General features: G+C 41.5%; 1 protein-coding gene across 1 annotated transcript in view; it reads right to left on the bottom strand.

Annotated features, from left to right (window-relative positions):
• Nucleotides 1–25,582, bottom strand: part of ATP13A4 (ATPase 13A4) — a 172,291-nt gene that overhangs the window by 90,534 nt on the left and 56,175 nt on the right. The window contains exons 7-13 of the mRNA XM_062181236.1: nt 24,370–24,439; nt 22,699–22,833; nt 18,018–18,087; nt 8,164–8,298; nt 5,586–5,756; nt 4,328–4,485; nt 3,194–3,382 (exon numbers count right to left, since the gene is read on the bottom strand). Of these exons, the coding sequence (XP_062037220.1) occupies nt 3,194–3,382; nt 4,328–4,485; nt 5,586–5,756; nt 8,164–8,298; nt 18,018–18,087; nt 22,699–22,833; nt 24,370–24,439 (928 nt within the window). The remainder of the gene's footprint in view (nt 1–3,193; nt 3,383–4,327; nt 4,486–5,585; nt 5,757–8,163; nt 8,299–18,017; nt 18,088–22,698; nt 22,834–24,369; nt 24,440–25,582) is intronic.

Below are 25,582 nucleotides of genomic sequence, written 5' to 3'. Positions count from 1 at the left end.
TTAGCACCTTTCTTAGCTCCTCTAATAATGACTCTGTCCTTTGTTCTAGGCCCTGTCTAGTGCACTTGGGCCTCATTCCTTTGTAATCATAACCTCTACTCTACCACCAATGGCTCTACTCCCAACCTGTATGTACTGATGGTCCTCTTCCCCACTTAATGCTGTATAATTGTTCAAACCTGGTAAATGCCACTCTTAGGATCATTGGTTACTATCCTCACTCTGTCTTTTATGACCTTGTCTAAATATGATCAGAGTCGGCAAACTTGGAAGGCTTCCATAGCCTTGGCAACTCATGACGACAGCCTAGGGTGGTTACTGGCGCCATAAACTAGAGTGTCAATTTGTTGGGTCAACAACAGGAGCCACTGTGCGCTTGCTCCTCATGTGGGATCTCTGTCCTTAATGTGCTGTACATTGTGATTTAATGCTATAACTAGTACTCAAACAGTATGTTTCACTTTGTGTGTCTATGTGGGTGCAAACTGTTGAAATCTTTATACTAAATTGATCTTCTGTATATAAAGAGAATTGAAAATTAATCTTGATGCAAATGGAAGGGGAGAGGGAGCGGGAGAGGGGAGGGTTGCGGGTGGGAGGGAAGTTATGGGAGGGGGAAGCCATTGTAATCCATAAGCTGTACACTGGAAATTTATATTCATTAAATAAAAGTTAAAAAAAAAAAAAAGATCAGCTCCTCAAGGAGGGGAACGGCAAAAAGGGGTATAGAGTTTTAAGTGGAAGATTGAGGGATTCATCCAGTGGCTGACAAGCTGGCCCTTAAGTTCTTTGAACTTGTCCTCCATGGCAAATAGAAGAAAACACTAACTCCCTTAGACACTTCAAAGGATTGTGTTGAGGTTCTAATGGTAGACTGAATGGATGGGAAAGTCCCTGGTCAGCTTGTGACAGGTGTAAAATGGGTGCGTCCTAGTTTCCATAGTCGAAGTTAAAAGTAGGTCATCATAACAGAGTAGAACTTTTTACCTAAATGGCAATGTGTGTGAAAAGACTCTTTTTTTTTAACTTTTATTTAATGAATATAAATTTCCAGTGTACAGCTTATGGATTACAATGGCTTCCCCCCCCCCCATAACTTCCCTCCCACCCGCAACCCTCCCCTCTCCCGCTCCCTCTCCCCTTCCATTTGCATCAAGATTCATTTTCAATTCTCTTTATACACAGAAGATCAATTTAGTGTGTGAAAAGACTCTTAAGAAATGGTTTGCTATTTTAAAAATGTATGTATTTGTTTATTTGAAAGAGAGGGAGAGACAAAGAGAGAGAATTCGCACTCACTGGTTCACTCCCCCAAATGCCTGCAACAGCTGTGACAGAGCAGGACTGATGCCAGAAGAAGGCAGATTTCAACCCAAGTCTCCCACGTACATGGCAAGAGCTCAGTTACCTGAGCAATTACCTCCTGTCTCCTAGGATCTGCACATAATAGGCAGGTATCTCAATGGCTGGGACAAACACCCACACCCTGGTTCACTATATAATACTTGTTTGGTTAAAGGTATTTGTTCGTATTTATCTCAATGCAGTATAATGATTAAGAAAGAGTTCAGACTAGGTTCAAACACCAGATGCATAACCCAGGGCAAATTAAGTCCACAGAACATCAGTACCCTGACCTGTAACGTTATCATAATCTCATAGTGTTGTTACGAAGATTAAATGAGATAGTATAGATAACAGTTACTGTCTGACATACAGTAAAAGCTAGTAATAATGATAACTCATAATTATTGGTCATTTTTAATTCAAATGCATGTCACAATTGTCTCTCCCACCTCTGTATCTTTTTCCAATTCCAAGGATATCATCATATAGATAGAATGTCTTTCCTTATGATCATAAAATATGGAAATGATGCCAAGAGCCATGTTAACCTTCTGTTCCCTGCAGACATTTTTAACTTTTTGTTTTAGAATAGTTTTAAATTGAGAGGTGTTATTATATTCCTAGAATTATATCTATGAACTACATTGACTCTGTTCTGTTTTTATTAACATCACATTAGTGTGAGATTTGCGTCATAGTAATTACCATGTATGTGCTGTGAGATACACTGAGAATCCACTATATTAATAAATTCCTAGAGAATAAATTTTTTAAAAGAATAGTTTCAAATTTACAGAACAAAAATGGTGAAGTAGTACGCTGGGATACTCCAAGGATTATAGAACTCTGACCCCATTGGTTCTCTGCTATCAAACCTTCAAGATGTCCTTTAATTAGCATGGAGTTCCAGTTTGGGAAAATGAAGGCATTTTCTCAAGATGGGTGATGGTGATGACTGCAGAACAGTGAGAATGTACTTAATGCCAATAGGTTAGACACTCAGGATGGTTTAAGTGGTAAATTTTATGATGTATTTACCACAATAAAAAATAAAGAAAAAATATGCCAACAACAATAGCTTTCAATGTCTCCCCACCGCTTGGAGTGTGTAGAAATTCATACACAGGGATCCAAGGCCCACAGACACTTTTTTCCATTGCTAATGACCTTCTCCTGTCAAAACCACACTCTGTGCCTTTGCCTGTGGTCACCTGTCTGCAATACCTTCCACTTCCATTGCCCCTCCCCACTTTCATCCCAGCACCTATGTCTGCAGACTATAACAATACATTCAAGAGAGGTAGAATGAGGGGCCCATAATGGCAAATAAGCAATGAACTACAGATGGGAAAATTGAGCAAGGGTTTCATATGGGCATTATTGTAATCAAATTTCATAGCAAGGCACAGTTTAATAAATTCTTCCTTTTTATTCACTCATTAATTTAATAAATATTTATTGAGCACTATCTATATGGCAAGCAATATTTTTAGCATCAAGGATACAACAGTGGCCACAGTAAAGAGTTTAAACTTTGTTTTTTGTATGAGGGCTTTGACTGTGAAGCAACAGGTTGCTATTTTAATTAATTGCCTTTCAGAAAATATCAAAACTTGGAAGTCCCTTAAAGAGTCACTTATTCTATACCTATTACCTCATCTCTAAACCACAGAATCTGAAAGCACAAGAGAATAGCTGTCCCAGATCACACACACACCAAGCAGAGATAAAACAAAGTCAGGTAAACCTGCATCACATTTCCTGCCTCCCATGAGGGTCAAAGTACCTATCCAGGATGACAATGACAACAAAAGCAGCAATGGGCATGAAGATGAAACACACATACCTTGTCAAAGCAGACAAGGTTCAATTGTCCACATACATTGATCCTCTGGGGGCTAATGCAGAAGATGCCTCTCTTCTTCAGCCTCCTCTGGGCATAGATGATGCCCGTGGTCAGAGCGGCAGGTAGAGCTGGTGGAACCGCGATGGTGATGACATCAAGGGCTTTCTTCACCACCTCTTCAGGAGGTTCCTGGAAGACAGTGGAAATCAACAGGCAGGCAAGCCAGCGACGAACAGCTTTGTGTATATGACTTTTTTCCTTCTTTTTGTTTACTTCTTTAGGTTGAATTCTGAGAAATGGTATCAGCAGGTCAAAGAGTATGACCATGTTAATAGCGCTCAATATCTTTCTCCACAGTCCATGAAAAGGCTTATGATGACCACACTACTGCTAGCAGAGGATAATGTACCTGCTTGCCACAACCTCACCACACTGAGTATCTGATTTTATTTACAACTCTTCATTTAATAGCTATAAAATAATGCTTAATGGAAATATTTTCTCAGATTAAAAATGTAAAAAAATGGTGTTTCAAAAAAACAGAAGCTCTGCTTCTGATCCAGCTCCCTGCTAATGCACCTGGGAGAGCAGCAGAAGATGATCCGAGCGCATGGGCCCCTGCACCCATGTGGGAGATTCAGACAGAATTCTCTCCTGGCTTCCACCTGGCCTAGCCCCAGCTGTTGAGGACATATGAGGAGTGAACCAGCAGATGGAAGACCTCCCCTCTCCTCTTCTCCCCTCTCCTCCCCCCTCCTCTCCCCCCCTCCTCTCCTCTCCTTCCCTCCACTCTCCTCTCCTCCCCTCCCCTCCCCTCCCCTCCCCTCTTCTCTCCTCTCCCCTTCTCTCCCTCTCTCTCTCTCCCTCTCTCTCTCTCTCTCTGCCACTTGGCCTTTCAAGTAAATAAAATAAATTTTTTTAAAAAAATTAAGAAGAAAATGTTCAAGGGTAGAAACATGGTGATATTCAATAAACTGTGAACTGAAAAATGAAAGATCTCTCTCATCTCTCTCTCATTCTGTCTATTCTCTCTCTGTCTCTCTCTCTCTCTCTCTGTCTCTCCCACTGTGGCTCTAACTTCAAACAAATAAATAAATCTTTTTTTTTTTTAAAAAAAGAGCAAAGGTAGCTTACCCCACTGAGCACATAGACACACAGAGTATAGATCATGCCGATGGTGGCTGTCCCTACGAGGCACAGGAGAAACCTGATGGCATCTCTGTAGAGCTTGAAGTTCATTGGCTTGGGATACAAAATTGATCTCACGAGGTCGCCCTTTGCAGTGTTGAATCCTGAAGAGCAAACACAGGCAGCCCTCTCTCAGGATAACAAAGCCTACTGCTGGCTCTCTTTTAAACCTCAGCTCTGCCTTCGCTTTGCTCTCCAGGTGTTTAGGCAGTGTTTACACTCAAAGGCAATTGAAGGATAATTAGGAAAATGCATGGTTGCTAGAATGGAACTATCTTACCTCTCAGAGTTTACTAGTCTCCCTGGCTTTCCTGGTGTCTACTTCCCGTTTCAGTGCATTACAGAAACAGGGAAGCACCATACTGGTGACAGAGTGTACCTCTTCCAAATACAGTATTATCTTAAGCAACTGACTCCCGAGTGTGCACACACACCTCACTTCAATTAAAATTAAATGACCCTTGGGCCCGGCGCCATGGTGCAGTGGGTAAACGCCCTGGCCTGACGCGCCGGTGTCCCATATGGGCACTGGTTCTAGTCCCAACTGCTCCTCTTCTGATCCAGCTCTCTGCTGTGGCCTGGGAAAGCAGTAGAAGATGGCCCAAGTCTTTGGGCCCCTGCACCCACGTGGGAGACCCAGAAGAAGCTCCTGGCTTCGGATCAACAGATGGAAGACCTCTCTCTCTGTCTCTACCTCTCTCTGTAACTCTTTCAAATAAATAAAATAAATCTAAAAAAAAAAAAAAAGTAAATGACCCAGTGAATACTGATGCACTTGCTTCTCTAACCCTCTTCTGTGTTCTCAGGTTCTGATTATTCCTACATAGAAAGAACTTGGGATTTGGGATTAGAAGGCCTGAGTTCCAGTTCAGCTATGTCCCTGGCTGTGTCATTTTTTTTAGAGTTCACTTGAAATTCATGGCCTTTGATGTGCAAAGCAAAGAGAGGAGGCATCTTTGCTCTGCCAGTTTGCTGTGTGGATATCAATGAAAAATGGGCAAAGCACACAAATAGTCATTCTTGTCCTTGGTATTATCATTTTTACTCAACAGCATATGCCATAGCTCATCTTCCAGTTAAGACATTCATTTACATATATTTGGGTTGTTATCTAAAGACTGCTCCTTGCCTAATAAATTTAAGGCACTAGCCAAATTTGCCACAATTATGTAAAGAACTCTAACAGCCAGGAGGAGGCACTAACCGGTCTGCAGCACCACGGCTCTCACAGTCCCGGAGCAAGTGGCCTTGGCCTGGATGACCTCTGTCCCACAGAAGAGGACATGCCGCTTGTAGTCTGTGTCACTCTGTGTTTTCCAGGGTGCAGCGCTATCCATCTTGGGTAACGGAGTTTTAGTGACTGGAATACTTTCTCCTATGGAAGATGAGAATATCATTTCTGGAGGTCAGGCACCTCACTCATTTATATCCAGCCTGCACCCATTCACCATACAACTGACATTTGGGACAAGCTTGCCAGGTGGCAGAGAAGACCCTGGGTAGTAGAGATACCAGGACAAGCAGAGCTCCTGTTTCTAAGAGGCCCATAGTTTCGAGTGGGAGACAGATGTATAAACAGAGAAGTGTGATCTGTATTGTCAGGTCTGAGGGTTGTGTATCAAAAAGGCTAATTTGCTAAAAATAAGTTGCAAATGACCACATAGAGAATAAGAAGCTGTGCAATCTCAGGCGTGGGGTGTGTGCAATCAGAGGTCCCGAGAGCTCCACTGGAGAGCCCTAGGAGTACCACTCAGAAATGTTTCAACATTTTCCAGCAGGCCCTGATGCTGAAGGGAAAGAGGGGATTGTACACTGCTTTGCTCCTGAAATAGCCTGTGTGTGTAGAAGAGACTCACTCTGAGCACAATGCACATGCAGATGAGCTGTGGTCACAAGAGTCCCATTGGAGGGCCTGATGTCTGAACCATGGCAGCCCACAGTGGGCACACATGGGACACACTGGGGTCAAGAAACAAGGAAATAAGAAGCCACAAAATCCAAGGGTATTTTTATATTGACAGATCACATGGACAGAGGAATTTAAAAGGGTTTCCTTGTTCTTGACTTAAGAGGTGGAGCAGAGGGTGGCATTATTATTCGTCAACAGAGGGATTACAGGAGAGGAGGAAGAACTGGCCTTTGGCTACTGTGACTTGGAGAATGATGACACTGGCATGCCCTGTAGGCAGTGACATACTTACTTGGGCCTGGAGCTCAGGGGAGGGGACTTGACTGGAGAGACTTACTCAGAGCTCATTGACTTATGAATGATTGTTAAAGCCGCAGACAGAGACAAGATGACTTAGGGGACCGGAGTAGGGTGAGAAGAGGAAAGGACGAGCACACAGCCCTGAGTAGTAGAGCAACTAAGGAGGTGGAGAAAGACCAACTGCAGAAGAAACTGAACTTGGAGAGTTTTGTCTTAGCAAGTCAGCAGAGGAGACTCTTCAGAAGGCAAAGTCAATAGTCCAATGCAGCAGAAAGATCAATAAGAGGAGAAATGTAAGGAATCCTGTGGATGTGGTGGTAGGTACCTGACAATGTTTGCCATGGGTTGAAGGGTGAATACAAGTGAGTGATGAAGTACTGAAAGAGACTATGGCCTGTTCTGAGGATCACGCGTGGAAAGCCTTCTGCTGGTTTGCAGAGTGGAGCAGGAAAAAGTCAGTTCTATTCCAGGATCTCAGGGCTACTTTCATCAGGAAAGTGGTAACTGGAGTGCTAACGTCCCTGCATTCAGGAATGTGTATGAGCCTATGGACTCCTGAGAGGAAGGGCCCTGATCTACCATGAGCTGAGAGGCATTTTTTTTTATATGCTCACATAGGTCGGAGATGTATGGTCTTGTCTCCATCTCATGCCTTCCTGGGCTGCCTAGCAGACATGGATTTGTTTGGATTTTGATAGGAACTGCAGTACAACCCTGTGCACTTAGGGCCGATCACGTCTTCATTGACAGAAATGCTGACACAGCACCTGCCCAACGTGCTATATGCATGCAAAATCAATGCAGCGTGAGCTCTAGCAAGTCCTTCCTCTCTGGGCCACACCCATGAAGTGAGGTGGCCTCTCAGGACCCTCCCAGCTGCAGCATACCACTTAATACTTTTTGTTTATTCTTTTAAATTTTGCATTTAACTGACACACAAAAATTGTGCATTTCTGGGGTACCATGTGATGGTTCTCTACATGTACACACTGTATAATTTCCAGTCAGGGAAAGGATTTTGAAATGTTTACCCCAGACAGACAAGTTGAATGTTTGAGGAGAAAGAGATGTTTAGCCAGCACTCTCTTTAAAAATGAGTTAATCCAAAATACCCAGATCTACCAACGGCATCACCAAGATCTTTTAACATTTTTAAGCTCAGCTAGAAAGAGCTGGGACTTGATCCAGTGGGTTTCAGGATGCCATCGATGGTTTTCAAACCCTCTGAGTTCATTTGAAAACTTATTTTACATTAAAAAATTAAGTATAAAAGTGACAGACAATTCTGAAAAACCTCATCCTCTGACGTCTTTTCAGATATAATGAGAGGGTTGTAATAATTCATTCAAGTAGGAAATGCTAACTACTCAAAAAGTTAGGATTACATGATACTGAACACATAGCAGCTTTTGCTTGGACTCTCACATCCATCCACAGTAAGACTAAGATTGGAAATAGGAGGATCCCACAGCAGCCCCCACGTTGTCATTCAGGGGTCAGAGGAGCTGGGGCCACAGCAGTGCAGTGTGAGAGACAGCCCCGGTGGCCCTAGGCTGTGCAGACGGAAGCACACCTGTCAGCATGCCTTCATCTACCACACAACTGCCATCAATCAGAAGGGCATCACATGGCATTTGTACTTTGTTCCCTGTCAAAATTAATAAATCTCCAGGCACCAGGAAGCGGGATTCCAACTCTCGGACTCCATCTGAAAATAGAAGGAAACAAAGTTGAGTGAGGTTATTTTCCCACAGAGACATCGTTCACCATTTATCTAAGTTGGAAATCAACTAAAAAGTAACCAAGACACTTTTAAAAAATTTTTTAAAAGAAAGATAGTTCTCGGGGTTGGTGCTGTGACGCAGCAGGTTAAAAGCATAGCCTGCAGCACCAGCATCCCATCTAGGTGCCAATTTGAGTCCCAACTGTTCCACTTCTAATCTTGCTCCCTGCTAATGCACCTGGGAAAGCAGTGGAAGATGGCCCACATCCCCGGGTCCCTGTACCCACGTGGAAGACCTGAAAGAGCAATTATATAAATGTAATTGTAGGGGCCAGCACTGTGGCACAGCGGGTTAACGCCCTGACCTGAAGCACCAGTATCCCATATGAGCACCGGTTCTAGTCCCGGCTGCTCCTCTTCCAATCCAGCTCTCTGCAGTGGCCTGGGAGAAGCAGTAGAAGATGGCCCAAGTCCTTGGGCCCCTGCACCCATGTGGGAGACCCGGAAGAAGCTCCTGGCTCCTGGCTTTGGATCAGCACAGCTCCGGCTGTTGCGGGCAACTGGGGAGTGAACCATCGGGCAGAAGACCTTTCTCCTCTCTCTCTCTCTCTCTGCCTCTCCTCTCTGTGTGTAACACTGACTTTCAAACAAATAAATAAATCTTAAAAAAATAAATGTAATTGTATATAAGACTATATGTGAGTATATATACATACATACATACACGCACACAAGTATATGTTTGCTGGTCTATTTGCTCGTACTTATAGTCTTTAATTCTGTCGTCTGAAAGATCCTAAAATCAGTCAAACCCTAATAATAAGTATATCCATTGTCCAAATTTTGGTTTCTAAATTCCATCATCCCCAAAGAGAACCAAATTTCCTTGAAGAAATGTCCTATTATAAGGCTGGACCCAGAAAAGTGTAACATAAGCAGAGCAGCTTGTTGTGCCAACAAGTTGGGAAATGCGGGGGACATGGCAAAAATATATCAAAGGCAACTTAAAGGCACCTCTGAGCCTGAGTGTGTAGCAGGTAAATAATGCTCATAAAGAGCTGTAGCCATTGAGCAAAATACAGAATTCATGAATACATAGCACCATAAGTAAATGAGGAGAAAATATAGCTTTCCCTTCAGCAAAATGGCAATTAATTAATGTAGAAAGATAAAATTAGAAGATTATTATTTGGCAAGTATCAAAGTAATAATTTAACCAGGAAATATCAGTGAGTATAAAAATAGTGAGTGCAAATTTCAGGGTCTATTTATATAGTCTCAACATATCTCTCATCAAAATAACTGTTTATTACAAAGAGGAAGAGAGTAAATTTACAATGGCAGACATTATTTAATTAAATAATACAAGTTATCATCAACACTAATAAGATAAATTTAAAGTATGTACCACCTGAGAGGAAGTAGAGAGACCACAATATTACACCTCTGATATGACAGGCAGCAATGCATATTGAATTTAACTGAGAAAATATCAGATAAAATCAAAGTGAGGGACATTTAGAAAACATCAGACAAATCAAATTTGGGCAACAGTCTACAAAATAATGAGTTGAAAGAGTTAATGGCATGGAAGTCAAAACTGAAACGGATTGAAGAGATATGCAGACAAAGTATGTGATGTTGGATCCCCATCCAAAAAGAATGTTATTGAGAAATTAGCAAAGCATGAATAAGGTCTAGCCATTATTTCCTAATAATTTGTCAGCATTAACTTCTTGACTGCACTGTTGCTTTGGAGATTGTCTGTCTTTAATAAATGCACACTTGGAGCAAGTGTTTTGCACAGCAATTAAGTCACCACTTGGGACACTTGCTTCCCATATTGGAGCCCCTGGAACCATATTGGAACCCCAGCTCCACTTCTGATCCAGCTTCCTACCAATGCACATCCAGGGAGTCTTCAAAGATAGGATAATTTCAGCAAAAACAGAAATAAAATATCCAATGGATGGAAATAAACCACCATGTCTGACATTATAACCACTGCCCCAATCATTTCCTATAGAAAGTAGCCTGATCTAAACCTGTTGAAAACAATTCAAATGCCACATGGTGCAGCAGCTAAGACACTGGTTGGGACTCTCACATCCCGTATCAGAGTGCCTGAGTTCAAAACCCAGCTTCACCACCAATTCCAAATTCTTGCCAATGTGCACCCTGGGAGGCAGCAAGCCATGTCCCAACTACTTGGATCCCTATTACTCATGTGGAAAACCTGCAATGAGTTCAAGACTTCTGACTTCAGCCTGACTCAGCCCCAGCTGTTGAAGTTTTTTGGGGGAGTCAACCAGTGAATGGAAGATTCTCTCTCTCTCTCTCTCTTTCAAATAAATAAATTTTTTTTTTGACAGGCAGAGTGGACAGTGAGAGAGAGAGACAGAGAGAAAGGTCTTCCTTTACCGTAGGTTCACCCCCCAATGGCCACTTCAGCCAGCGCGCTGCAGCTGGTGCACCACGCTGATCCAAAGCCAGGAGCCAGGAGCCAGGTGCTTCTCCTGGTCTCCCATGTGGGTGCAGGACCCAAGCACTTGGGCCATCCTCCACTGCACTCCCTGGCCACAGCAGAGGGCTGGCCTGGAAGAGGGCCAACCGGGACAGAATCTGGTGCCCCGACCGGGACTAGAACCCGGTGTGCCAGCACCTCAGGCGGAGGATTAGCCTATTGAGCCACGGTGCCGGCCTCAAATAAATAACTTTATAAAAAGAAATACACACTAGACTGTGTGGAGATCATGAAGTCACACATTGGCAGTTTTTTTTTTTTCAAATAGTTATGGGAAAAACTATTCTTGTAACTATATTCTTTAAATTATTTTTTGGGAAAAAAAGAGAGATACATAAGATAACATCGCTCACCTATCTGATTAGATAAATCTAAAAAGTTTGCCAGCACGTTCTGGTAGCAAGGCTGTGAGAAAAGAGGCACTCACACATTGCTAGTGCAAATGCAAATTAACACCATATCTATGGAAAGAAATTTGGCAATATTTATCTAGCAAAATTACATATGCATTTATTCTTTAACCTAGCAAATTTACTTCTCAAAATCTCTACCAAAGATGTCTTGGCAAAAATGTGAAAAGACATGCAGAAGGCTTTCTATTACAAGCACTATGTTTAATAGTAAAAGACTGAGAGGGAAAAAGTCTTCAAAAAAGAGCTGATTGAATAAACAATGGTTCCTCTACACCAGAGAGTACTGTGCAGCCGAGATAATGAGTGAAGGAATCTAGACACACTACTCTTAAAGTATCCTTGGCAGACATCACTAAGTATGTAAAGTATACATAATAGGAAATATTTTTTTAAAATGTGGTATACCCTTATTTATTTCAATAAACAGAAGCAAAAATACAAGAGGACTTCAACATTTCATGGAAACCAAAATTAAAAATAAATTTATTTTCATGCAAAAATTATGGAAATCCATGCATAGTTTTTTTGTAATATGCATTCCAAAAACTTTTTGAAGATCCCTCATATATATATATATATATATATATATATATATATATATCCTATGCTGTATATGTAAAATATGACTATGGAGTTATATATAATTCTTTATATTTTTCGTGTAAGAATAAATCACATGAACAAAAATGACTAGTATGAAAGAGAATGAGGACACCAAGAAGAGGGAAGAGGGAAAGCACTAGATGCTCCAAACATCTTCTGTTTTTGATTTCAAGTCATGTAGTTCTTTTTTCTAATATCTAAATAAAAATATACAAAAATAAAATAAAATTTAGAGCAAAATGAGAGAAATGAACCTATCAAGTTTTTAATAGAACCATGTAGACAACTATTTCGAGGGACTTTAGAGCATAATATTTTAAAATTTACTGTATCTGAGTGAAATTGTCATTTTTCACATATTATTTATAAGCCTTGCCTAGATTCCTGCTGAACTAGGGTGTTTTTAATTTCTGCTTGTTGAACTCTTTATTTGGTGGAGCATTAAGCATTTGAGTATAATGTATATTGAAAATATTTTAGCTCAAAAATTAAAAAAAGAAAGTCAGGGAAATCGAGAGAGAGCAAGGGAGGAAGGAAGGGAGGGAGGAAGGGAAGTATTATTACACTCAGAATTGTATCTATGAACTACATTGAATCTGTTCTCTTTGTATTAATGAAACATCAACATGAGAATTGAAAAATGCAAGTGTAATAAATTTACAGGTAACAATATTTAAAAATTGCACATTTCTACTGGGATATCACAAAAGGGAACAAGCAAGACCTCTGAAACATAATGATGCTCACTCACTATCCTGAGGTTATTGTGCCTAATCAGGAAAAGCAAGGATAATTTTTTCATGTCTGTGAATCACAACTTTTGGGATTGATAAAGGAGAGATAAAAGTACAAGCAACAAAGTCAGGTAAAATCTCCAAAGTTCTAAACTTGAATTGGCAATATCAGTATGAACATAAGTTATTTTATCCTTAAAAATTACATCTGAAGTATGTCATTTGATGAGGCCAAGGAACTGTGACTAACACCGTTGCAAGCAGCACTCCTAACACTCTGAAGTCTGTAGTATCATAACCAAGGACTCTTTAGAAATGGATGTATCCAGGTGTGGGGCAAAAGTTTTCCAAATGAGTTTATGGGCTCATGTTAAACTCAGGGCCCTATCTTAAAGCAGCTCTTCATGGTCAAAGATGTGATAATTTGAGTAAAATCAGGAATAAAAATGGAAATGGATGGAAATACATTAACCATATCTAACACTGCAACACTTTTAAAAAGTCTCTATGTTACATGATCCATCAATTATTTTGAAAGCTGTTAAATAAAGAGAAATAATCAAATATTTGTTCTATTGCTTGAACTGAATCTCAGGGTAATGCAATAGTTGAAGAAGGGTGTTTTTCTTTATAGAAATACTCCATCTAGTATATGAAAATGGTGTGAGAGAAGTAAAATGTGCAGCTGCTAGTCAAGTAATAGATACAAATCATGAGCATGTATTTCTGTCAATGTCACAAAAAGACAATTAGATATGATGTGCTTCCAGTGTACAATGCCCACCTTGAAGTATCCTTTTTTTTAAAAGATTTATTTATTTATTTGAAAGTCAGAGTTACACAGAGAGGAGAGGAAGGGAGAGAGAGAGAGAGAGAGAAGTCTTCCATCCACTGGTTCACTCCCCAAGTGGCTGCAATGGCTGGAGCTGTACTGATCCAAAGCCAGGAGCCAGGAGCTTCTTCTGGGTCTCCCACACAGGTGCAGGGGCCCAAGGACTTGGCCATCTTCTACTGCTTTCCCAGGTTATAGCAGAGAGCTGGATTGGAAGTGGAGCAGCCAAGACTTGAACAGGCACCCATATGGGATACTGGCGCTTCAGGCCAGGGCGTTAACCCATTGTGCCACAGTGCTGGCCCCCTTCTTGAAGTATTCTTACCAACACCTCAAGCCTCCAGAGCTAGTTACCAACATTAAAAAAATTCATTTAAACTATGTAAATCCCAAGACAAACAACTTATTATCTTTAACAAAAAATTTGCAAGGAAAAGAAATGGAGGAGTGAACCTATAGATGGAAATAAGTCAATTATAGGTTATGAACTTCATTTGGATCCTAAACTATATATAATGCATTTTATATAATAATGCATAAAATGTTAACATTTTTCAAAATATCTTTATACAGAATATATAATAACTACATATAATAAATTATGATTCATAAGTATATACACATGTACACACTTATAATAAAATTTAGGAAATTTGAGCACTGCCTATGTGATTGGTATATTTTAAAGTTATGGAGTTTTTTCAAATGTGATAAAGGAATTAAAAATAAGTCCTTACATTTTGAAATGCTTTCAAATGAAATGATATGATATTTGAGATGGTTCCAAAATAATCCAAGACAAGAGAGCTTGTGGAACAGATGAAAAAAAAAATCAATGACTTGATAATTATTAAATCTAGGTAATAGATACAGGGTTTCATTATAGTATTCTCTCTACTGTTATATATGCTCAAAGTTTTTCATCATTAAAAGTGAGAACAAGCAAATGACCAGGATACTTTCGAAAGATGCAAATTCACTTCCAACCAAGGTAGAATAAAAAGAACCACACTTATCTTTCATCTGAAACAACTAGAAACCACACACATTATATGTGGCATTGGTTTTTAGACACTGAACATCAAGCAATGAAAGAGATGGGAAATGAATGCAGGCACTGGACATTTGCCCAGATGATTGTCTTTAAAGAGTTTTCAAACCACCACGTAGGGAGAGGGAATCCAGACAAAGTCCAGAGGAATCCCTGAATTCACAGCAAGGTTGAGGGTCTATGGGGTCCACAGTGGCTCACGGAGCACAGCATTGTGATGTTAACTGTCCAGGAGAGCTGCAAAGCCCTGCAGAGGCTCCGCCCCCAATGCAGCCATCCAGCAATCTGCACAACTGTGGGAGAAAACTATGAGCAAATGAATGATGAACGTTTATGTCTTTTTTTTTTTTTTTTTGACAGGCAGAGTTAGACAGTGAGAGAAGAGGTAGAAAGAAAGATCTTCCTTCTGTTGGTTCACCCTCCAAATGGCCGCTATGGCCGGTGCTGCGCCGATCTGAAGCCAGGAGCCAGGAGCTTCCTCCAGGTCACCCATGTGGGTTCAGGGACCCAAGCACCTGGGCCATCCTCCACTGCCTTCCTGGGTGACAGCAGAGAGCTGGACTGAAAGAGGAGCAACCGGGACAGAACCGGGGCCCCAACCAGGACTAGAACCTGGAGTACCAGCACCGCAGGTGAAGGATTAGCTTAGTGAACCATGGTGCCGGCCATGTTTATGTCTTAAAATGTAATTTAGAATACTATAAAAATTATAAAAAACTTAAGAATAAACGTGAGAAAGAATGTATTAGATTCATACATTAGAAACTGTAAATAATGCTGAGATGTTTCAAAGAAGATTTAAATAAATGGAGAAATATAACATATCCATAGGCAAAATAGCAAATTTCTGAATATATTAACTTCCCACATACTAAAGATTCAACACAAATTTTTAAAAAATTAAAAATTGACAAGTTCATCCTAAAAGTCATAGAAATAACCCTTTTTCAAAACTTATTGTAAAGCTGTTGTATGGCACTGGTATAAAGACAAGGAAATATATCAATAGAATATTCTAGAAAGCCCAGAAATAGATCTACTTCTACAAAGACCACTGATTTTTTTTACAAAGATGCAAACGCAATTCACTGGAGAAAGGTTAATCTTTTCAACAAATATTATTTGAACATTTAGATTTCTGCTTGGGGGAAAAAAAAACAAGGAAATTCAATCTAAAACAAAACAAAAAGGAATTCAAAATACTATATAAAGCTAAATGTAATATCTAAAGCTATAAAGCTCTAGGAAACAATACAAAAATATTGGTAATCTTGAGTAGGCAAAATTGTCTTGAAGGGAAAAAAAGTGATAAACTAGACTATAACAAATGTCAAAAAAAATTTTAATATGCTGTGAAGAGAATAAAAATATAAGTCATGGACTAAGCAAAAATATTTGCAAATCTTGTCTGATAGAGGACACAAGAAAACAATCTTATAAAACAGTTGAATAGATATGTCAATACAAAGGGTATACAAGGCCAGCACTGTGGCATAGCAGGTAAAACCTCAGCCTGCAACACTGGCATCTCATACAGGCACCGGTTCAAGTACCACTTGGTTCACTTATGATCTAGCTCCCTGCTAATGTACCTAGGAAAGCAAAGAAGGATGGACCCTGTACCCATGTGGGAGACCAGATGAAGCTCCTGGCTCCTGGCATGGGCCTGGCCTAACCCCAGCTGTTGTGGCCATTTGGGGTGTGAACCAGCAGATGGACAATCTCTCTCCTACTCTTTATCTCTCCCTCACTCTCCCTCTATAGCTCTGCCTTTCAAATACATAAAATAAATCTTAAAAAAAAAAAAAAAAAAAAACAGAGATGGGGCCAGCACTGTGGCATAGCAGGTAAAGTCACTGCCTGCAGTGCCAGCATCCCATGCGGGTGCTGGTTTAGTCCTGGCTGCTCCACTTCTGATCCAGCTCTCTACTATGGCTTGGGAAAGCAGTGGAAGATGGCCAAGTCCTTGGGCCCTTGCACCTGTGTGGGAGACCAGGAAGAAGCTCCTGGCTCCTGGCTTCAGATCGATGCAGCTTTAGCCATTGTGGCCAATTGAGGAATGAACCAGTGAATGGAAGACCTCTCTCTCTCACTCTCTCTCTCTCTCTTTCTCTCTCTCTCTCTGCCTCCTCTTTCTCTCTCTGCATAACTTTGGCTTTCAAAATAAATAAAGAAGTAAGTATTTAAAAAATAAATGAATTAATAAAACAGAGGCATGACAGGATGCACACTCAGAATTCAAATTCAGCCTTAACCACTGAGTTGACAGCCTCTCATAATAAAGAGAGAGAGAGAGAGAGAGAGAGAGATGTTCAAGGCCATCAGTCTCTAGGGAAATACAAATTAAAATGATAGCGAGATACTACCATATATGAAGATGGCTAAAATTAAAAAGAGACCAGTCAATCAAGTGTTGAGAATGTGGAGCAACCAGAGCTCTCATACACTGCTGGTAGGAATGTAAAATGGTACAACCTCTTTGAAAAAAGTCTGGCCATCTACCACATGACCCAACCATTCTACAGCTAGGCATTTTCCTCTGGGAAATAAAATTAGTTATCCATACAAGGATCTGTATCCACGTGTGCATAGAAGCTTTATTTACAACAGCCCAACACTGGAAAGAATGCAAATACTCATCAATAGGTGAGTGGATGAATTAACTGGCGTATCCAGGCAACTGGATAGTCTCGGGCATTAAAAGGAACGAACTATCAACACTAAACAAAATGGATGATGCACAAGATAATTATGAACTTTGACCCTCAAAACTGAAACCAAAATATATAATGGAAGACAAAATATGTGTACTGAACAATACCATTCACTCAAGATTCCAAACATGGAAGCCAATCTAAAGTGACAGGAATAAAATAAATGATGACCTGAGTATGGTGGAGGAGGGGAGGGGAAGGGAAGTACTACAAACAGGCACAAGCCAACCCTGGTGTGACCCACGGCATTCTCTAGAATGTGGGGGTGCTTTCGTGGGTATTGACCTAGTCAGAACTTAGCAAATTGCACACTATAAGTGCAATCAGTCTATCCTATGTTCATTCTACTTCAATAAAGGAGCTTTTTAAAGGTGGAAAGATCTCAAGTTCCTCACTCCTATAAGCAAATACACAAAAAAAGATACATGTAAAGAGGAGGGTAGGAGCAACAATCAGAAATTGAAATTCAAGGCATTGTGAAGTAGTGGGTTAAGCTGCCACCTGTGACACCAACATCTTTATGAGCACCAGTTCTAGTCCCAGCTGCTCCACTTCCAATCCAGCTCCCTGCTAATGTGCCTGAGAAAACAGTAGAAGATGGCCCTAGTGCTTGGGCCCTTGCACCCACATGGGAGACCCAGAAGAAGCTCCTAGCTCCTGGCTTTGGCCTAACCCATTCCTGGCTGTTGCAACCATTTGGGGAGTGAAACAGGAGATGGAAGATCTCTGTAAAAATTCCTTTCAAATAAATAAGTAAATCTTTTTAAAAAATGGAAATTCAAGTCCTTTTCTCATTTCACATGGAAAACATAAATCTGAAAGAAGGAACTTACCTTTTCTCCCACAAACAGAGACTGTAATGCTATTGTGTGACTCAACTAGACGGTGGAGTTTTACAGATTGCTGAAAAAGAAGGAAAAAGAGAAAGCCTTATCTGTTTGAGTAGAGGTCCCAGATATTTTACTCAGTAAGGTGCTAGCTTTGTTTAAAGATAGATCGGTTTCCGGCTGAATACACTGGCAGGAGACAAATGACAGAGCAGCCTCCTCCTCCACAGAGAAGACATCCAATTCCTCGTGTTCGCCTGGCAAGAAGTCTGTGCTCTTCTGCAGAGAGGCATTTCCCAGCATGCTCTTGTACTCAAAAGAGCTTTTGAAAACTACAAATTCATGTTTAGTTCTTTAAATATGTAGATTGTATCAAGAACACATAACTCAAGATATGCATTTATACCAAAATAGTTTAAAGAATGAAGCATTGAGCCGGCGCCGCGGCTCACTAGGCTAATCCTCTGCCTTGCAGCACCGGCACACCGGGTTCTAGTCCCGGTCAGGGCACCGATCCTGTCCCGGTTGCCCCTCTTCCAGGCCAGCTCTCTGCTGTGGCCAGGAAGTGCAGTGGAGGATGGCCCAAGTGCTTGGGCCCTGCACCCCATGGGAGACCAGGAGAAGCACCTGGCTCCTGGCTTCGGATCAGTGCGGTGTGCCGGCCGCAGCACACCGGCCGTGGCAGCCATTGGAGGGTGAACCAACGGCAAAAGGAAGACCTTTCTCTCTGTCTCTCTCTCTCACTGTCCACTCTGCCTGTCAAAAAAAAAAAAAAAAAAAAGAGTGAAGCATTGTTTCAGCTTTGAGTTGTCCCGTATTAGAGCTCCCAATCAGCCAATCAGCCTGCTGTTTTAGGAGCTTGGTGATTCCTGTTACTTCTTTGTGGTTCAGTGTTCTAATGTAAGAAATATATGGAAGATTGAGAATGAATCCATAACAGGGACAACAGAAAAATAAACTACAATTAGCTCTGCTTCCCCATGTGTTGAGAAGGTGTTGTGTGGAAGACCTTCTAACTGATTTCAGGGGTGAAAAGTCCCAGCCCTCCACTGCGTGCACTTTGCTATCCTGATTTTGTCCAGTAAAACACTCCAAATTTCCCGACTTCAGATCACTTACAACTAACTGGGTTCTAAAAATGAGGAACAGAATAAGATGAAATGAAAACCAGAGTGTTCTGCTGTCAACTCATTCTTTTATTCACCATGCATTCACTCAACAAACATTTACTGAGCAACCTTTGAGATTGCCAGGAACTATGCTAAGAGATGCAGTAGAAAAGTGAACAGAGACATAGCTTTTAACCATCAAGGAACTTACAATGTACTGCATTTCAATCAAACAATCTCCTCCATAAATGCATAATTACAATCAGCGTTAAGAAGGCGGGGGGGGGGGGGGGAGTTCTTGGAGCATGTAAGACAAAGAAAACAAAGGAAACCTTCCCTGAAGAAGCAACATTGAACCTAAGACCTGAGTAGGAGTCCTTTAATCAAAGGGGTGAGGGCAATTCCAGGTGGCATGTCCAAACGTTCTGTGGCTACAGAAAGGACTGTTCCAGAAAACAGACTGGTGTGGTGAGACAGCAATATGCAGGGAGGCTGGGTGAATTGAGAGAGGAGAGCTACGTGAGAGCAAGTGTGAGTTACAAGTGCAGGCAGAGCAGTTCAAGTTACAGGCAGCATAATGAAGAGATGCAGTTACAGCTTCAGGAGTTCAGTGTTCCTCAGAGAGCGGTCTGTGGATGCCTCAGGGCTTTTAGGAATTTTCTCATAGGGGCAGAGAAGTGAAAACTCTTTTCATAACACTACTAAGACATTAATCCACTTTTTAAATCCCATTCTCCCACAGAGGTACAGTGGGGTTTTCCAGACACCGAATGAGTGTAATATCATAATAGACTGAACACAGAAACACTCCTGAGAATCTGCTTGTTTTCTTTTCTTTTTTTTTTTTTTTTTTTTTTTTTTGGACAGGCAGAGTGGATAGTGAGAGAGAGACAGAGAGAAAGGTCTTCCTTTGCCGTTGGTTCACCCTCCAATGGCCGCTGCGGCCGGCGCATCGCTCTGATCCGAAGCCAGGAGCCGGGTGCTTCTCCTGGTCTCCCATGCAGGTGCAGGGCCCAAGGACTTGGGCCATCCTCCACTGCCTTCCCAGGCCATAGCAGAGAGCTGGACTGGAAGAGGGGCAACAGGGATAGAATCCGGCGCCCCAACCGGGACTAGAACCCGGTGTGCCGGTGCCGCAAGGCGGAGGATTAGCCTGTTAAGCCACGGCGCCGGCCAGAATCTGTTTGTTTTCTACTAAGCCAAACATGAAAGACATTTACAAAAATGTAAAACAATACCATTATTCTCACTAAATTATTTCCATTTCAGAAAACAAAGTTATTGCCTTTTAAAATATGTTTTATGTTTTAGCATGTAATGTGGTTAACACTGTTATTTTAAGGAATTAAGAAGTGAATATTTTATGATTTGAAATATCAAGACGTAACCCATAAAAAATTAAAAATCCTTGAGGTCTTCCAAAAAGTTAAGATTATAAAGGGCTCTGGATACTAGAAAGTCAGAGAACCTCTGATTTAGAGTCTTAAAAGTCATGATGAGCTTTAGAAGTTTATTGTAAGAGCAGCAATAGAAATACTTTATAGCATCTAGGCAGTAAAACTATGGAAATAATCATGTTGGGTTTACATTTCAAAATTGCGGTGCTGGTATTGAGGTTCAGAGGGTTAAGCCACCACTTGTGATGCCAGAGTCCCATGTCAGAGTGCTGGTTCAAGCCAAGCTACTAAGCTTCTAATTGATCACTCCTACTAATGCACATGGCTGGGGGTGGGGGTGGGCAGCAGAGGATGGTCTGAGTGCTTGGGCCCCTGCCACCCATGTGGAAGACCAAGATGGAGTTCCTAGTTCTTTTTTTTTTTAAAAAGATTTTATTTATTTATTTGAGAGGCAGAGTTACAGAGAGGGAGAAAGAGAGAGAAAGGTCTTCCATCTGCTGGTTCACTCCCCAAATAGCCACAGCAGCCAGAGCTGGGCCACTCCAAAGCCAGGAGCCAGGATGTTCTTTTGGGTTTCCCACGTGGGTGTAGGGGCCCAAGCACTTGAGCCATCTTCCACTGTTTTCCCAGGCCATAGGCAGAGAGCTGAATCAGAAGAGAAGCAGCCAGGTCCACCCATACAGGATGCCGGTACTGCAGGTAGAGGCTTAATCCACTATGCCACAGTGCCTTTCCCGGAGTTCCTGGTTCTTGGCTTCAGCCTGCCTGCCCTGTCTGTCTCAGCCACTTAGGGAGTAAACCAGCAGATGGAAACTTGCACTCTTTCTCTTTCTCTTTTTCTGTCACTCTACCTTTCAAATAAATAAATACTTTTTAAAAATTTGGTTCAACCTGCTATGTGGAATAGAGTTGGAGGCAGGCAAGAGCAAATGTAGGGAGACAAACTGTGAGACAATTGCCAGGCAGAGGATGACGGCAACTTGGACCAACATTGTTGAGGGGGAAAGTGAATAACACCAGAAAAATCAACAGAAGTTGCTGTGTGATTGTGAGCAAGATAAAAAAGAGACAGTTGTAAGGATGGCAGCCAGGTCTCAGGGTTATTCAAACGAATGCTCAGTGGTGTCACCACGTGAGGTAAGCCTAAAGAGAAGATTTGGGGAGGAATTCTTGAGTTTGATGCTTCATGTATTGAATTTAAGGTGATTTTTTGGATATGAAGGTAGAGATATCAAACAGGCTGTTTGAGCTTTGTTTTTAAGGTGGAAGGGTTTTTGGAATGTCCCACGCTGATGAGAGGACTTGTGGGGAGAGGGAGAGAGAAAGATGCATTCACAGACTGCATGGGCTCCCCAGTAGATGAGAGAAGTTGGCATCTCAAGCAAGCAAAGGGTGCTTTCTCCACTGCAGCGAGAAGTGCGTGCAGGCAGGGGCTGTGGAGATGTGTGGCTGGCAGTGGGAGAGTGGGGAGTTGAGCGAATTGTCAGATGACTTCTCTCTTCTCTGTGAAGTGAGTGGTGAGAGGAGCAGTTGAACGCTAGGGAAAGTGGAGTACAGGAAAACAGGCATCTCAGAACCATGAAGAGAGAGGTGACTTGGAAACTTAATTTCAGAGAATAGGAAAGCACCTTGATCGCAGGCATAGACAGCTTGCCCAGACGAGAGTGGCATTCATGGATTCACAGTGCAATCAAGAAATTTGTTCTATGCAATTATTTTTCAGTAGTACCTAGGTCCTCTGGTGTAGACATTAGGAAAGCCAAGAGCTGAACTGGGGCCTTGACAAATGAATACCAACTGAACAAAAAGGACAAAGCAGTTCATATTAAATGGAGACTCCTCCACCTTCTACCCTCCCACCATCTTCAAGATCCGGCAGTGTTTTCTGCATATATTTCTTCACTCATGATTTTTGAACATTTGCGTATGCCTTTGGCTAATCATCTCTGAGTGAACTAAAGAGAGTAAAAAACTAACTTGACAGGTCAGGACTTGGAATGGAAGGGAAGGGAGGGGACTAAGTCACTGAGCATCGCCTACATGCTGGACATTCACAAACTTGGTCTCAATCAATATGAAGCAGGCAGGATTATGTCCTGATTCTCCTTTCTAATAGAATTTCAATGAAGTCACTGCTGCTCCCTTTCTTTTTCAGACCACAGAATTAACAGAAAAACTCACCTCTCTGAGATCATACACTGTCAAAGCTATGGAAATGATGGACATGATTATGATGGCAAAAGCATATTCCTTATAGTCTTCACTAAACCACAGACAGACACTGAAGAGTTGAAATATGTAAAATGGATTTAGAACCTGTTGACAGACATAAAAATAGGAAGACAAGGGAGATAGTTAGGCTTCACACTTAGCTATTCACTGACTTGTTTGTTTTCATAGCCATCTCTCTGACATAAATCATCCCACACAATATTCTTCCTCTTATTGTTAAATTTATTCAGCAATTACCATTGTCAGATACAGTAACAGCAACTTTACCTGAATTTGTTCATTGAATTTTCATATAACCTTGTTAACTGGAAGTTACTAATTTATCTCCATTGTAAAGATAAAGAAACTGAGCCTTAGATCATGAGAAATTTGTCCAATTACACAGTTGTGATCATCGCTGAGTGAAGCCTTAAACCACGTCAGTCTGACCCCACAGCACTTATTTCTCATCACTGCTGCACTTTATAGTTTACAAAGCAGCGTCTCTTGTGTCATGATGGTGACCATCCACTAGTTGCATAAGGAGCAGATACTGGCAGCTCCCATTTACATGCACTGACATTGAAAAAGCTGAAATTTTAGTTCAAGTGTACAAAGCTAAAAGACTGTCTTGTCTCCTACTCTGTGACATATTTTTAGGCCACTGCAGAACTTGACTTTAACAGATGAGTTGAAGGTTACATTCTCCCATAAGTAGAAAGCTGAGCTGAAAGTGGTAAATTGTAATGAAACACGAAGAACACTGTCAGGAGAGACTTTGACCCCAAGAGCTGTAATCCTGCTTTGCACCGTTGCTCAGATTCCCTCTGGTTGGTTTCTATCCAGCCAGACCCAGAATGGTAGCCCTTGACTTTAGTCAGAGAAGTGTGTGAAAACTTCCTCTCAGTTTGCTTTGCCTTCTTTCGTGCTTCAAGGAAATATTGAGAAATTACCTTGAGATTAATAAGCATTTGCTTAAGGCAAGGATGAATGGAGGCCAAATACAGATCTGGAAGATCTACAGTGCAGCTTTGTGGTAATGCTTTGACAATAATCACTGCAAAATGAAACATGAGGAGGCAGTGACGGTGTTCGAGAGGAACATTCCACTCAGTAAGTGATCTGATCGGCAAGTCCTCCTTTCCCTCCCATACATACACTGACATCAGTAGAACTTAGTAAGGTTAAATAGATGATTTTGTTCTCTCCAAAATTTTGAGTGCTGAGCAAATTGTATATGTTGCCTAAGAAAAACATTGTTTTTAAAAAATATATCAATTTAGTTTCACAAAATTGAAATGGGTGAGACAGCATAGTATTATGAAGGTAGGAAAGAAGGAAGGAAGAAGGGAGGGAGGGAGGGGAGGTGGGAGGGAGGGAGGATCAGCATATATTCAACTAGTCAACAGATAGTAAGTAAACACATGAGCATCACACCCTGCATTTTGTCAGTCAATGTGCAAAAGAGGCACCTGAAGACACACATGAGATAAGATATGTGAAAAAAATATTCTTGACAGTCTTTCAAAACATCTCAGAAATTACAGTTATTTATTAATAAGTAGCATCCCTGATTGTTTGACTAAAATCAAATTTCTTTGTTTTCTACCCAACACTAGGAGGAAATACTGGCGAAATTACCTCTTTGATGAGCAGTTTCCAAATTGGTGTGATTTCAACATCAATGGTGTTAGGTCCACATATCAACCTCCTATAGGAAGAGAGCACAGGTCACTTAGTTGCCAATAATAACAAAGAAACTCATTTCTCACCCATTCAGAAAAAGATCTACTCTCTGATCACTTTCTTGTGTGATCAACATAGCCCTCTCTTGTTGCATAACATTCCAATACTTCTCAGAATAACAGGAGGAAGGAGAGGGCCCCAGGTATGAACACAATACACATGAGCATATTGCTTCTCTTAACCTAAAGTCTGTTTCCCCAAATAGTGATTTGGGTATTTCATGTGACCCATTGTTTCACTCCAATAGTTTCAGGCCTGGCATAATCTCAATTCTGTCTCTCCTCAATTCCAGTTCTACGGAAGAGGGATGAGATGGTCATTAAAAGAAAATATTATCATCCTACCCCCTATTCAGGAGTCGTGGAATTGTGCAGAATTTCTTTCAGAGTAGAAAGATCTGGGGCTCTCAATATACAGAATTATACAGCCCTCTAAAAGAAGACCCAGAGATGCGTTTTGGATTATGCAGAAGAATGCTACTCTGACTTGTTTTAACTGTTCAGAACATAAACCGCTCTCCTTATACCTTCCACAGAGACACTCAAATCCAAAAGCTTGGCTGAATGTGCTTAGAGCAGCACTTTCTTTTTTTTAAGATTTTATTTATTTATTTGACAGGCAGAGTTACAGACAGTGAGAGAGAGAGAAAGGTCTTCCTTCCATTGGTTCACTCCCCAAAAGGCCGCAACGGCCGGAGCTGTGCCAATCCAAAGCCAGGAGCCAGGTGCCTCCTCCTGGTCTCCCATACGGGTGCAGGGGCCCAAGTACCTGGGCCATCCTCCACTGCCTTCCCGGGCCACAGCAGAGAGCTGGACTGGAAGAGGAGCAACCAGGACTAGAACCAGTGCCCACATGGGATGCAGGCGCCACAGGCAGAGGATTAACCTAGTGAGCCACGGTGCCGGCCCCTAGAGCAACACTTTTAAACTGTCATATTCATACAGATAACTTGATGATCTTGTTTAAAATGAAGATTCTCATCCAAAAGGGATGAGGCATGGTCTCCCAGGGATGCTGACGCTCCACGACTCTAGGTCTTCCCAGAGTACTGGAAGTGGAGTGAGGGAGAGTGTAAAATCATAGAAACAGCCCCAGCAGGGCCTATACA

Source organism: Lepus europaeus, chromosome 2, assembly GCF_033115175.1.
Source record: "Lepus europaeus isolate LE1 chromosome 2, mLepTim1.pri, whole genome shotgun sequence".
Taxonomy (NCBI): Eukaryota; Metazoa; Chordata; class Mammalia; order Lagomorpha; family Leporidae; genus Lepus; species Lepus europaeus.
Note: the sequence above shows the minus strand (reverse complement) of the source record. Positions and strands in the feature narration are given on the sequence as shown.